The sequence below is a fragment of the Rhinolophus hipposideros genome (genome assembly GCF_964194185.1).
Source record: "Rhinolophus hipposideros genome assembly, chromosome: 19".
Taxonomy (NCBI): Eukaryota; Metazoa; Chordata; class Mammalia; order Chiroptera; family Rhinolophidae; genus Rhinolophus; species Rhinolophus hipposideros.
In genome coordinates, this window is record NC_138065.1 from 52,383,895 (window position 1) to 52,398,820 (window position 14,926).

The window sequence follows — 14,926 nt, forward strand, 5'->3', positions numbered from 1 at the left end:
CATTTTAGGAAACGGCCATTTTTCAGTTGCTTGGACCCAAAACTATTGGGCTCCTCTCTTTCTTTGATACCCCACGTGCAATGGATGAGGAAATCTGTCTCCCTCAAAATGTGTCTAGACTCTTTCTATGTCTCACTACTTTGATCGCTTTTGGCATAATCCACCATTATTTTTTGTGACAAAGGGAGGCTCCTGAGATGTTTCCCTGCTTCCATCTTTGTCTTCCTGCGTCTCTTCTTAACAGAGCCAGCAGAGTAAGGCGTTGAAGAAGCGGGTCAGGTCCTCCCTCCTCCACCCAAACTCTCTCGTGCTTTCCCATCAGTGATCTTGGGAACGTGTGGAACATGTGATGTGAAAAGTCAGCTGGTAGAGACTGTCTTCACCTCACCAGGATAGAACGGATGCTCTTTGTACCATGACAGTCCAACCTTGAATTAATGACCCCAAAGAACATCTGCCATCAGCAAGGAGCATGGTTGTGCCAGGCTATTTCTTCCTCCCAGGACAGATGAGAGAAGTTTCAGATTGACTTGGGAAAAGCACATGAGATTCAATTAAAGGAAGGTGAAAGTGTTCTGTCAGAGAAGTCATTTCTGCTGCTTCACAATCTAATGATGTTTCTTAAAACTCATTCTGAACTCAGGTGATCTCACTGACATGTGGAATCTAACACCCCGCTCCCCCCCAAAATAACCGAGCTTGGTGGTTGCGAGGCAGGAAGTGGGGGTGGGTGAAATGAGTGAAGGGGCTCAAAGGTCCAAACTTCCAGTTATAACATAAATAACTCACGGGGATACGCTGTACAGCCTGGTGACTCTGGTAATAACACCATTACTGCACTTTTGAAAGTTGTTGAGACAGTATCTTAAAGTTCTTATCACAAGAAAGTAAGTGTATAAGCATGTATGGTGATGGATGTTAACTGGACTTATTGTGTTGAACGTTTTTCAATATATACACATATTGCATCATTATACTGTACACCTGAAACTAATATAATGTTCTATGTCAGTTACACCTCAATAAAAAACAACCACACAAGAACTCACCCTGAATATCCCTCAGCTCAATTAGGGTCAGAATGGTCCACAGGTCAAATGGTGGTAAGGGTGGTTCTTTCATTAAAAAAAAAAAAAAGGAAGGAAAGAAAGAAAGAGAGAAAAAAAAGAAAGAAAGAAAAAGCCAAACAGTGACATCTGAACCTTAAGAACTGGGGATTACTGTGATTCTTTAATAGAAAATTGGGTCCAATTTTGGCTCCTGCGTTGTTGAAAGGAATGTGGAGAACCAAGAGTGATGAAAAGCTGAGGAGTGAAAGTTGGGAGAGGAAACGGGCACTTGGAGAAATTTCTGAAGGAATTGGTACTATTGACCCTGACAAAGAGAAGGTAAAGGAGTGAGTGAATCCCTCTTTTATGAAGGGCCACCTTCAAAAGGTTACACAACAGCCTTCACCGCTGTCATTCCTGGCCTTTTCTTACAGAATCTGGCGCTCAGTTTGGACGCCTTCTTGAAGGCGAGAATAATGAAATCCTGCAACAGATAACGGAGAGACTATGGAACTTATGCTCCTAGAGTTGGACAGATTGAAAGAGAGAAAATTGGTTGGCCTCAGAATTCACGGGCCAGGGTCCAGGACCTGTTGCTTTCGTAGGGTACGTAAGGGTGCAGTTGGAATAGATATTTGCTGTTTTCCAGTGCAACACATTCATTTCCTGAAAGAAGAAACAGGTTCTGCGAGGTTAGGGGCCTGCCTAGGCTGATGCACAGCTGGTGTGGGACTGGGCCCCTTTGACCCCCGGGCCACCAGACAATTGTCAGGAGTTCTGGGGAAGTCTATTTCCATGACTTCCGGTCATATAATGTAGTTTGGATAGCTAGAGAATGGATTGTTTTCGAGGCAATTTGTGGGCAGTATCTGACATCCCTGGGGTCTTTATGACTCCAGCTGGTCCGGTGTCTTGGAGGCAGTACAGAGGGGTGAGAGGTGGGCTTGGAGGCCATCAGCCTGGGCGGATCTGCTGTGACCTCAAAGCTACTCTATGGCTCATGGTAATTCAGAGGGTTATTGTGAAGATTAAATGAAATATAATCCAGGTAAAGGGTTGAGCATAATTCCTGACACAGGGGAAGACCTCCATAAATTCTGGCAATAAATATATATATTTGATCCATGGACATGGCCCTACTGTAAGGCAGGAGTTTAGTGCTACTTCAGATCACTGTGTCCCCTGGATGTCCCCGATGTAAGTGGTAGCTAAGAATGTCTGCCACACAGAGGGTGTCCTCCAACAACAGATACATGACAGCAAGATGGATGGCACGAAGAGCAGGAGTGAATAGCAAGATCACTCAGTTCCTGGCAAAATCAGAATAAGAATCTAATTCTCTGCAGCCAACGTTATTTTCTTTGAAGCTCGGAGGTTGTTTTCCCTGAGTGTTACAAAACTGTAGAAGAAATCAACTCAGGATCATAGAAGGAGTTTAACTGCGTTTTCTTTTCCCCATCTTTTAAAATCAAGACAAATAGAAGCCCATTAACTTACCTTTAAAAAATTAATACAAGAAGCATTCAACTTTAACCAGGAAATCCAACTGATAATAAAAATACATATGATAGTTTCTGCATGTTATCAGTGAATGAAGATGGACAGAATGGACAGGAAGGGAGGAGGAGAAATACGAAAAAGAGGGAAGAGGCCACAGGGGAGATGGACAGAAGACAGGGCAGAAACCCAAGCGCATAGAGACAAAGGGAAGAGGAAATATCTACGTTTCTTTAAACTTTGAATAATTACGTCATTTAATCCTCACCAAACATGTCAGTTAAGTACCATAATCCCCACTTTATATATAGGGAAACCGAGGCCTAGTAGGTTAAGGAATGTGTTTGATGCCATTTGGCTAGGAAGTGGTGGAGCCCATTTTGAAAAGATCGCTTTGACTCCAGGGTACCCGTCTTTTGCTCTTCTCGTTCCTGTTTTCTCCTCTGTTCTCTCTCCCTTCTCTGTCTTCTTTTTCTCACTCCCCTGCTTTATCCTCTCTTCCCCTCCTTCTTTCTTCCTGCCCTCGCTCTGTCCTGACCGCTGAATGACGTTCTCGGCCTGAGACTTGGTGGGTCTCTGAGCTGGGATGGGGTGGGAAGTTGTCACACCCTCCTCTGACTTGCCCTCTGGGATCACTGATCTCACTTGCATGACACACTAGAGGTCCAGTGTCTAGTTCCAGTTCATTCTGCAGCCTTTGTGGCTTGTTAGCCCCTCAGAGTGGATGGTGGGGAGGGAGGAGGGAAGCTAAGAGGGAGAAGTTGCTAGTGGAATAGCTGTCACTGAGTTCCAGATGAGCCACCTGCTTAGACGATAATGTTCTTGACCCTTGGGATTTAAAAAAAAATTGTGTCCTATTCCTGGCTTCTGCTATTGCTCTGGGAGTAAGAAGATGGAAGCCGTGGCTTTCTAGATGATGGGGACGAACCCGATGGGGCTGTGCTGTCCGTGAAGAGGACAGAGCTGGGGCGAGGTCTGCCCGACATCCTAATGTACAGACCAGAGGGTTCTGAGGGCTGGAATAAACGTGGGTGACATGAGTCTGGGGGCTGAGCTAATTCCAGCCTACACCTTCGCCTGGATACGCTTCCCCTCCCCCACAGCAGCCACGGGCTCTGAAATGCCGTCTAGGCGACTTTCCTCCATCCCTTCGCTCACTAAATACCCAAATGGCTGGAAGAGCGTCCCTGCCGAGGCAGGTCAGGTGATATGTGTTCAAGCTGGTGCACGCGGGCAGAGCTAACGGGATGTGAATGCCAAGGGTGGCGCCTGAGGTCTGGCAGAGGCAGTTTTTGACATGAGGTGCCTGCCACTTAACTGCCTCATGCTCACAGTTCACTAGAGGTAGGAGGTGGAGGATGGAGATGGGAGACCCCAGGAGAGGGTGGCTCGTGAGAAGAGGGGGCAGAATCGGGGGTTATGACAGCTTCACATGCAAACTTCTTGGAGTCGTCACCAGACGAACCAGAAAGAATACGGCCTCGGGAACCCCTCGTGCTGCCCGGGCAGAAGCAGATAGCTTTGCTGTCCCTGTGTCATCCGTCAGCATGGTGACAGCCCCGATCAGTGCCATGACAATGCCCCTCTTACACATGAGGGAGCTGAGGCCTAGGTGGGTCGCCTGCTTTCCCCCATTTGTCCTGGCTGTGTGCTAACTGCTCTGAGTCCTTCTGTACGCCAGCTGTGCAAGAAGAAAGGCAGAGGAGCCGGGAGCGGGCCGAGAGTGAGGCGGAAGGTGCCGGAAGTGGTCATGAAGATATGCCCGTGGAGAGGATTCTAGAAGCCGAGCTTGCTGTGGAACCAAAGACAGAATCCTATGGTGACATGAGCATGGAGAGCTCGGTACGTGCTCTGTCCACCTCCCGTTCCTTGGGTGGGGCTGCAGACGGAGAAGGGGTCCTAGGGTCCCAGAATATGCGCCCCCCTCACTGTGCTTTGTTCCTTATTTTAGACGAATGACCCTGTCACCAACATATGCCATGCTGCAGACAAGCAGCTCTTCACTCTTGTTGAGTGGGCCAAACGCATCCCCCACTTCTCTGACCTCACCTTGGAGGACCAGGTTATTCTGCTCCGGGCAGGTAAAGGGGTTCATTTCCTCCTGGGACACTCACTTGGGCTGCCATTTTGAACTTAGCCTTGGGGTGCTAAACAACTAATCCATCCAAGCTGTGTACCAACCATGCTGATGGCTGGGTAACTATCCAGCATCATTCTTTTTCTGTTACTTGTAGGCTCTTACATTTGGATGGCTCTACTCCAAATCTTTCATTCCCTCCCAAAAAACATCGTTTGTTAATGGAGGAGTAAGACTCTTTTACCATGCAAGTGTCACCATGGCTTTATAATTTGCGTTTAACTTTCAAGGACAGTTAAATCATTTTTGTAGAGAGCCACCTGAAGCAGTGTCTCATTATTGTTATGAAATTGGAAAACAGAGGTATTCCCACTTCACAGGTGAGGGAAGAGGAACCAGGGGGTTTTGCTCAAGCTCACACCCGATTCATTCCAGGGCCCCTTCCTGTTTTATGATTCTCTGTGCTGTATTCTCTGTGGGATCCCACTTCTGGGACCAGGACACAGTGCAGGTGACATATGCCATGTCTCCTCTTTGTCACTGAGCTAGAGGGAAATTTCATGAAGATTGGCTGAGCACTGAGAGCCAGCCCACTCATTTCATCCGTTAGATAATGAGCAAGCTGGGTGTCCACTGAAAGCTACATACCATGCCGGCTCCTTCCAGACAAGGCCAAAGACACACAGCTAGGTCGTTAGGTCCTGGGGGCAGAGACAGCCAGGTCTACACACTTCATCCACCCTGGCAGCCGACAGAGTGACTGTTACCTGTTACGTATTCAGTCCACACTTGTGGATAGTATCCTTGTCCTCTAGCTGCCATTCTGGGTGGCACTGGGGAGACAGTGGTGGTGCCAGAGCCACAAGTCAGGAGACCCCAGTCTCATTCTTTGTTTCTTCACAATTGGCCGCATTTTCTGGAACTCGTTTTTAACCCCCTGGCCCTGATTCTGTTTTTATTCCATGAGAATCGTAACATACGAGTTGCATGCTTATCAACAAAGCAAGCCTGGTCGCTGCGCCCTCAAGGCGTCCCTCTCGTCCTCGCAGGGTGGAACGAGCTGCTGATCGCCTCCTTCTCCCACCGCTCCGTCTCCGTGCAGGATGGCATCCTTCTGGCCACGGGTTTACACGTCCACCGCAGCAGTGCCCACAGTGCTGGGGTGGGCTCCATCTTTGACAGGTGTCTGTCTCCTGCTTCCAGTGCCTGTGTGTGCGTGTGTGCACATGTGTGTACACGTGTGTGTGTGCATATGTGCATGTGTGTGCGTGCACCTGTGGGCAGCTCTGGGATGTAGGATGGGCAGCCCCAATAGCTGCCCTTGGCTGGAAGCAGACGGCATTAAGCCCGCGAGAACGTAAACCTGAGACACTGAGAGAGGGATTACCAGAAAGGCTGATACAACGAGGTGGGGCCAGTCACATCGTTGCTGGGCAGATGGGAGAACCCGTTGCCCCTATCGGTTTCCAAAGAAGAGACGATCATGGACATGACCTAGCAAGTTGGGGCTGGGGCATTGAATGGCTTATCTAGGGGGTGGGGCCGGGCAGGAGGTGCCAGGATCGGACTGGAGGAGCTCAGGAAAGATGGGCTAAGCTTTTTACTGCAGGATCTCAGGTCTCTGGTCGGGCAGGGACAGCCTCAGCCGGGAATTCTGTGCCTTAAATGGTGCTAAAGGGAAACTAAGCCGTGTGATTTGAAGGGATAAATGAAATGAGTAGAGATGAGTGGCTGGGGGTGAGAGGGTGCAGAACTGGGAAAGAGAGGGGCAAGGTTGGAACTGGTCTCCCTGACCAGTGCAGGACCTGCGGCTCCTTTGCACCTCTGTGGTCATGTGCCTGCCCACTGGGATGTCCCCAGCCCTTCTGTGCCCTTCCCCACATGTCCCAGGCGGAGACCAACATGATGTGCTTGGTTCTTCCCTCCTCATGGTGCCCCTGCCACCGGCTGCTGTGTTCCAGACACACAGTGCCCTCGCCCGGCTCTGCCTCCTGCATTTCCACTCGCTTCCAAACCCTCCAGGCTGCCTTTCCAGCCCCTCTGCCTCCCCTCTGTTTCCTTGGACTTTGCTCATGGCCGTGACTGGCTTTACATTGCTGCGTGCTGTTCCTTTGATTAAATGGTGAGCTCCAGGGATTAGGGACCTGTCCTAGTCACCTCTGTGCCCCTAGTACCTGGCATACTGTCTGGAAAACGGGGTGGGTACACAATGAGTGTTGGTCGTGTTCATTTTGTCAGTCCTAGGGGGCCTGGGACTCATGGCTTTCTCATCGCCTGTCCTTGTTTCCTGTGCATAGAGTTCTGACTGAGCTGGTCTCCAAAATGAAAGACATGCAGATGGATAAGTCGGAGCTGGGGTGCCTGCGAGCCATCGTGCTGTTCAATCCAGGTGACCGCGTCGTGAGTGGCTTACCCTTCTCCACGGTCGGCCTCCTGTGCCCCGGCCTGCTCTGGTCCTCTAGCGCAGCTGAGACGGGACGCAGGACAGGAGGGCAGAGAGTCAGCTCCTTGGGGCCTCTTGTCCTGGAGCCATCTTGAAAAGTCTCAAATGGCTGTGGAGTGTGTGTGCTTGGGGGCAAGTGGGGAAGACGAGAGAAGACAGTGGTCTGGGTAGCAGTGAAGGAGGTGGTAAAGAGCGGTCAGATTCTGCATATAATTTTAGGCAAAGCCAATGGGGTTTGCCGATGGATCAGATATAGGGCCTGAAAGAAAGACAGGTGTTAAATATAATTCTCAGGGCTTTTTGTTTTGTTTTTCTACACAGTTGGAAAAAGGGAGTTTTCATTTACTGAGGTGGGGATCCTAGGGGTGGGTGGGTAGAAATCAGACTTTGTCTTTGGACATTAAAATCTGAGATGGAGAGCCGACATCCAAGACCAGCTGTCCAGGAAGCAATGGTTTATGTGAGTCTGGAGTTCAGAGGTGAAGCGGGACGGGAGATGCATGTTGGAGGCTGGCAGCCCGCCCCTGGTGTGCAGGGCCCTGAACCAGGTGTGAGCTCATGCAGGGCGGAGAAGAGGGTGGAGGGCTGAGCCCAGGGGCCTGCCGGCACCTCGGGGCTGGGGAAAAGGAAGATTCAGCGAAGGACCTGAGAAGGGGCCATGAGGGAGACGGGGAAGGGACCAGCGAGTGGTGTCCTGGAGGCTGGGGAAGACAGCGTATCAGCAAACAGCACGTGAGCCCCTTGGTCAGATGCCACTGCTGGGGTCACGGGACACGAGCTTGGGAATCACTTAGGACCTTACGCACGTGCTTCACCTCCTGAGGGAGGCAGTCAGTCAATTGATGTGGGACGTGCGTCTGCTGGCTTTTGTACTCATCTCATCACCCGGTCCCTGCTTAGCACATAGTAGGTACCCAGGAAGTGTGTGAAGTGCTATTTCTAGAACAGTCCAGATAACACTCTCCTCCTTGGAGCCAGTGGTGGGGACCTTTGCCCCAAGAGTCTTGGGACAGATCGGGCACAGAACGGAGAGTGGGGCACAAGGGACTGGCTGTATGCATTTCACAGTCCCCATCCAGTGTGTCTCTGGTAACTCTAGGGGAGATGGCCAGCATGGATGGGGACAGCCTCCAGGGACGGGGTCACCAGAGGTTAAACCGATCATCTTTTTTAGATGCCAAGGGTCTGTCCAACCCCTCTGAGGTAGAGACTCTGCGGGAGAAGGTCTACGCCACGCTTGAGGCCTACACCAAGCAGAAGTACCCGGAACAACCAGGCAGGTGAGTGGCAGAATGGGAGTGACAGCCGCAGCTGTCCTCCCTCACCAGGAATGGACGGCGGTGGGCAGCAGGCGTGGGCTGGATGATTTCCCAACGTTACTCAGTCTTCACGACAAGCTGAAAGCCCATGAAACCAGAGGTCTTGTCTCTCTTATTCACTGTTCACCATGCCAGCATCAGAGCCTAATGTCCCATGCCCGACAAATACTTTACATGTTTAAGCACTGAATAAGCAAGCACGTGAATAAACGAGTGTGGGTCTCATTGTCTCCAATTCCCAGTGAGTCACCGAGCTCAGAGAGGGTCAGGAACTCACCCAAGGTCACTGTGAGCCCAGGTCTGTGCTTTCTAGAGTGACTGCATTGCTTTCCGTCCTGTCCCAGGGAGCCCCGTGCCGAGGTGACCTCTGGCCCCAGGCTGCCATCTGTGTGGCCTCAGCAAGATGCAGGGTCTGGGTCTGGGCTCCTTGTCTGAAAAGAAAGACACTGGTCATATACCAGTGTAGGTATTCCTAGGTTGTTAAAAGAATACTTTTCTCAAATGTTTCCCCAAACACAGCTAAATAAAAGATTTCCTCCTCTGCTAACTCAGTTAAAAAGAGAGACTATGATCCTCAAATCTCACAGAAAACTGAAAATGAAACTGGAAAAAACTGCCTTGCAGACATTAGTTTTGTTTTTCATCTAAGACATTGATTTTGTATGCTCCCAAGTCTCACTAATGACTGTTATTCCTCCGTGACATCTAATCTCCTGGATGATAAGCCAGTATCTGTCAATTACGCAGAAGAGGCTGAGCTTGGTTTTCCATCGGAGGCTCTGAATCAATCTGGGTGGATGGGTTTCGGCCCTTTGGTACAGTGACTGGGCAGCCTGTGCTTTAGGGAAAGTGAGCTAAGATCACAGACGTTCCAGTTGTCAGTGGTGGAGCATGACAGAAGCTCGTTTCTTGTTCACAAATCAGTGCTTGGTGGGCAGTGAGTTCAGAGAGGCAACTCTCTTCCATGCTGTCACTCAGGGATCCAGGCTCCTTCCTTCCTGGGGCTCTGCCATGCCCCAGGGCCACACTGTGTTTCGCATGCAGATGACGTACGGGGGAAGAGGTGGAGGGTGCAGAGGTGAGAGGGCTCTACGGGCAAGACCTTGACCTGGAAAGGTCCTTATCCCTCACTCACTCCCATTGGCTAAAACTTAGTCACATGGCCCAGCCAGTCACAAAGGATACCAGAGAGTGTGCCAGCTGTATGCCACAGGAGGGGAGAAGGGGTTTTAGTGGACACCTGGCGATCTCTTCTTCACTTATAACAGCTGAGATTGAAGAGTTTTGCCAAACACAAGAGGCCTGGCTGTCAGCATCAGCTCAGCCCTGGCCGATGGGCGCTACCTGGAGCCCTGTGTTGGGTGAGTTCTCCCCAATCTCCCAGCTCTCAGGAAATAGTAAACTTGTTTTGTTGAGCACACACTGTGCAGGGTGTTAGGACTAAGCAGGCTCATACTCATCCTTTTCCTGGAATTGGCTCTAGGTTGTGCTGTGTATCTTAAAACCAACACTTTTAAGAAAGTATTGAAAAGAAAGAAAAGAAAAGAAAAGAAAACCCCCAAAGAAAACCCCAAACCTCTCCCTTTTCTTATTATAAAAGCAGAGCGTGCTTTGGTAGGAAATCAGGAAAAATATTTTTAAAACATAAAGCAGGTAATAAAAATTGATTGTAAATTTTGGGGGCTGTATTTCTTTCCAGTCTCCTTGTGTCTCACTGTACGTGTGCATAGCAGTGGGGATTTACGGCTACGAATCATGCAGTTTGGTGTATTCTTCACCCCTTAGCCGTTATAGGCATTTCATCAGATATTGAAAGTACAAAATGATCTCTTTCAATGATTTTGTGATCTTTCACAGGGTTGATGTGTGTCCTAATGCATTTAGCCGTTGCCCTGTAGTTGACAGGCTGTTTCTAAGGACTGTCACTTAAAAACCTTTGGAACTTGCCTGTTTTCCTAGGAAGGGGCTGCCTCCAGCCACTGGGGAGAGGTGCTGGGCTAGGGAGAGCCTGGGGCTGGGGGCGCGGGGGTGAGGGAGCACAGGCTGGGCCCCCAAGTGTCCCTTCGTTCATCCAGCACAGCCTGAGCACGGCGGCCACTCTGAGGCTGAGCAGCTCCATCAGGGCTGTCACCGGGCTCCCGCGTGTAGGTGAGCCTGCTGAAGTCACCTCTGGCTTGCAGACACCGGTGAAGGGGATGCTGGCAGATGGGCCAGGCTGTTTTCTCGGTGGCAAAGTGCTGCCACTCCGTGGAGGCTTCTCAGAATACACGTCGCAGGGGCCGAGCTATGCTTTCTTGAGCCAGACTTAGGAGGGTGCAGAACTGGCACGCACAGTCTCCCTCACCCACAGCGGGCACCCTCCAAGCCTGAGCAGCCCCTGCTGCCAACGCGTGAGTGGGGACAGCGTGGCCGTCCCACAGCTGACTGTGAGTGGTTGTGTTGATTTCTGTAGTCCTGACCTCAGAGCCTAAATCCAGGACCCGCAGCAAACAGGGCAGTGTTACAGCATACTCTGCATTTGACATGTTGTAAAAGTGGCATTTTCAGAGTGAAAACACATTTACAGAGTGAATCACAGTCTAACTTTGCACTTTATAGGGAAGCCGTTTCCTTTGCTTATTTCCATAAAACCCTTTCACAGCAGGGCCACGAATGGGCCTCTGCCTCCTTCCTCGGCACCTAACTGCCTCTTTACTGCACGTGACACCATTCACATGCACTCAGAGGCTTTGTAACCACAAATATTTGAAGGATTCTGTTGGCCTTGCATAGACCTCTAGTTTCTCCACGCAGAGAAGTCATTCCTACCTTTTTAGCTGGTGCCATTCTATTTTTCTTACATTGCCTCATTTCCTTAAAACTTGTGGCATGCATGGAGAAATGTACAGGTTTTCAAGGAGTATTAAAATCCCAGTTTGCCCCCTTCTCATCAAAAGATCCCCAAGAGGTCACAGGGTCCCACGGCCGCCTTTCAGAAGATAACTAGCCCTCTGTCCCGTTTCCGAAGCACCCTGGGATCAGGGACTCATTCATCCGCTCCGGGCTCTCTGTCCCATCACGGGTGGTCCCGAGGGCCCGCAGGCCTCCCGCCTCGGAGGCATGTGTGGCCTCCGAGGTCCTAACCCCTTCGGGCTCTCCGACAGGTTTGCCAAGCTGCTGCTGCGTCTGCCGGCTCTGCGATCCATCGGTCTCAAGTGTCTGGAGCACCTCTTCTTCTTCAAGCTCATTGGGGACACGCCCATCGACACCTTCCTCATGGAGATGCTGGAAACCCCGCTGCAGGTCACCTGAGCCTGACCAGCCACAGCCTCCCCACTGGGGGGAGCCCTGGGCAGGTGCGTGTGGACCCCGCCCTGCACACGTTTCTGCACCACCCACCCGCCCCCTTCCTGTTCCCACAATGTGATGCTTATAATAAAACCTTTCTACACACGAGATTCTTAGGTGGAGTTTTGTATAGATATTAAAGGTCACCCTTCTTTGCTATCTACGGGGCTAGTGATCTTTCTGGAAGTTCAGGGGAAAACTAACCCAGCCTCTGTACATATAGTTGGTTTAAATTATTTTTTCACTTGCCAAGGAGAGCAACTGAGTGACTAATGAAACGCTATGTCTGATATTGGCACTGCTTGGAGCCTGGGACTGTCATTGTGCTACAGGAAAGTTGTCTCAGGTGGGACAGAAGGTGACGGAGTTGGGGTGGGGAACAGGGCTGGGGGCCTGAGGACCGTCCCTGCAGAGACGTGGGTTTCAGTCAGCTTGGTTTTTTGTTTTGTTTTGCTCCTAAGAATAGTAAACAGACAGAGCCTTGTCCTGGGGGCGGGGACGGCTGAGTGTAAGGCCAGGAGAAGACGTTCTCTTGATGGAGGAAGATTCTTGGGTCCTGGGAGGTGGTGAGACGTAGTAACTAAAGAATGGAGTTTTAGTTATTCCCCAGCAGCCGTGGCCAAACGACCAGAGTGCACCCAGTTTATTTTCCACTAGTGTCTAATCCTGTGTCACCAGATCCTACAAGGGGAAGAGAGAAAGCCTCCCAGCATCTGGCCGAGGACCTCCCAGAGGTCTCAGAGCCCTACTGCTTGCAGGACAGTGAGCTCCTGGAGGGTCGGGGCCGTGTCTCACTGATGCCGCAGCCAGCCTCCCCGGGCCCTCTCCTCCAAGCCACCTTGCTGCCCGCCGTCGGCAGGACCAGGGAGCTACACCGACCTGCACTCATGTTCACAACTCATCAGTGGGCGATGGTCCCCACCTTCCTCAGATGGCTGGTGTGGCAGTGGAGATAATGTCATGACAGCACGTGTCTATACTAGTAGGGGTTACTCACACGGCGTCATTTGCAAAGGAGACGTTTCTTGGCCTTGACCACTCCTGATCGTACCATTCCGTGAAACCCACCGAATGATACAGGAGTGTGGTTTTATGTTACTTCCTTGCTCCAACATTTTCAGTGATTTCTTTTTGTCTTAAGCCGTGGTTCTCAGTCACCAGGGTCCATCTTGCTGTCCCACGTCCCACCCAGGAAGGTGTAGCAGTGTCTAGAGATTGTCCCAACAGGGCACAGTCCCTGGGTAGAGGCCAGGGTGCTGCTAAATGTCCACAACACACGGCACAGCCCCACAGCAAAGAAGTGTCCGGCCCCAAACGTCACCAGCGCTCAGACTGAGGGACTGCTAAAGGACTCCACTAAAGGACAGAAAATCAAGTGGCATTTCCTCGTGTTTGGGAAGCCTGGCGAAGGCCCCAGGCGAGGCCAGGAGGTCTCCTCATGTTCCAGAGAGGAACTACTGCCTGCGTCTGCACAGCACTTACTGACACAGATGAGGTGATTCTGTTACACGTCTTCTTGAGCCTCTATTCATAGAAGGTTGAAATTTAAGAAGAGAGTTCCTAAGAATAAAGGGTACTTGGGGACAGTCTTATGGCTTTACCCCACTGTCCCGGGTGGCCCAGGAGGAGGGAGGGACCCCCATACCCAAGCCAAATGAGGGGGCTGCAACAGAACCCCTCATTGAGAGTAGATGGGAGTACCCACCACAAGGGGAGGCTGGTATGTCACCCCCCGGCTGGATGCTTCTCAGGGGCAGAAACAGAGGCACCCAGCGGGAGTGATGTAACCCTTGGAATGGAGAGACTGATGCCTTGCTTCTGACTAGAGATCTCTGAAGATGGGGTCCATCCTGGAGGTGATGAGGTGATGGGGGGCAGGGAGAAGGCAGCAGTGCGTGTCCATTCCCCCAACTGGTCTGGCTAGGATGTGGCATTTTCTGCGGGCCAAGTGAGCACCCTGGAAGGAAGTCGTGTTTAGAATATCTGAAGGACCCAAGCCCGAGGGAATGGCCTGCCCTGGCCAGCAGGCCCCAGAAGTAAGAGGCTCTGGGTTGAACTATTGTGGGCAGTGCCCAGGGGTTCAAGGTGGTGTCAAACAGGAGGTCACGCAGAGCGTGCATTGCCCCCACCTGGGTCCCGGGCAGCGTGGCGTTCCCCACAGGGCCTCCTGAAGCGCTGGTTCACCTTATGCCCCTAATGAGAGCCATCTGGCAGGTGCCTGCCACGTGAAAGGCATTGGTACGACCACGTCCTCAAACTTCTCTTTCCTCCCAGCCTCCCTCCAGGCCCCAGTTCCCTGGTGGAGAGAAGGAAGGAAGACCCAAAAGTCAGGAAGGGGAGGAAGAAAGGAGGGCGAGGGAAAGAACTGCCCATGTCTTCTTCCCATGGTCAGACCCTCGGGCAGCGGTCTGGCCAGACAAGAATAGGCTTTGACGTCCACGTGAAGGTGAAATTTGGATTCTGCTGGACTTTTTAACAGATATTCCGAGCTTTGCCTAGAGCCCCGTCCACAGGCAAGGAGTGGAGAGGCCACAGGGCACAGGTGTGGAGGCTGTGGATGGGGGGAAACAAAGCCTTTTCCTGTCTGTATCCCCATGTTCACAATGCCAGCTGCACTGGTCAAAACCCAGGCCCGGGCAATCACCTCCCTGACTTTGCCTTCCTCAGTTCCCAGTTTTTCTGCCTCCATGGTGATTCCCACTGCTCCCTGGGAGGAGCCCTTCTGAGCCCCGGCATCAGCTGCCCTGATTTCCATTGGCCTCTGACATAAGCCCAGGCTTTTTAGCAGGGTGACCAAGGCTCTCCATGGCGAGGCCCAGAGGGAAACTTGCCGGCTCCGTCTCTTCCAGAGCCCCTGGCGCACTCAGCCCTGCCAGGTGGGTCTTCTCCACGGACCCGCTCGCCTGTCTGCTCAGGCTGTCCCCTCTGCCCCGCACGGATTCCCCACCCGCGCGGCAGGTCTCCAAGTCCCACTCCTGTAAGGCGGGTTCCAAGCCACACCTCCGCGGAGCTTGTCCTGGTTTCTCCCTCTGGTCCTTTTATCATTTGTTTGTGCCTCCATTTTTCGAAATTTAATTTTCAATTCCAGTTGACACAGTGTTAGTTTCAGGTGTACAGCATAGTGGGTAGACATTTCTATGGCTTCTGAAGGGAGCACCCCATACGTCTAGTGCCCACCTGGCACCGCACCCAGTTACCACCAGGCTGGCTGGCT

The 14,926-nt window shown here is 51.6% G+C and overlaps 1 protein-coding gene across 4 annotated transcripts in view; it reads left to right on the forward strand.

The window, feature by feature from the left end:
- The window catches only part of RXRG (retinoid X receptor gamma), a 150,800-nt gene extending 138,978 nt beyond the window's left edge, over nucleotides 1–11,822 (forward strand). For all 4 annotated transcript variants that reach the window (XM_081026710.1, XM_081026708.1, XM_081026709.1 and 1 more), the window contains 6 exons: nucleotides 4,228–4,388; nucleotides 4,498–4,627; nucleotides 5,673–5,805; nucleotides 6,921–7,012; nucleotides 8,241–8,346; nucleotides 11,529–11,822. In XM_081026710.1, coding sequence (XP_080882836.1) covers nucleotides 4,228–4,388; nucleotides 4,498–4,627; nucleotides 5,673–5,805; nucleotides 6,921–7,012; nucleotides 8,241–8,346; nucleotides 11,529–11,676 — 770 coding nt within the window. In that variant the 3' untranslated portion in view covers nucleotides 11,677–11,822. The remainder of the gene's footprint in view (nucleotides 1–4,227; nucleotides 4,389–4,497; nucleotides 4,628–5,672; nucleotides 5,806–6,920; nucleotides 7,013–8,240; nucleotides 8,347–11,528) is intronic.
- The last annotated feature ends 3,104 nt before the right edge of the window (nucleotides 11,823–14,926 follow it).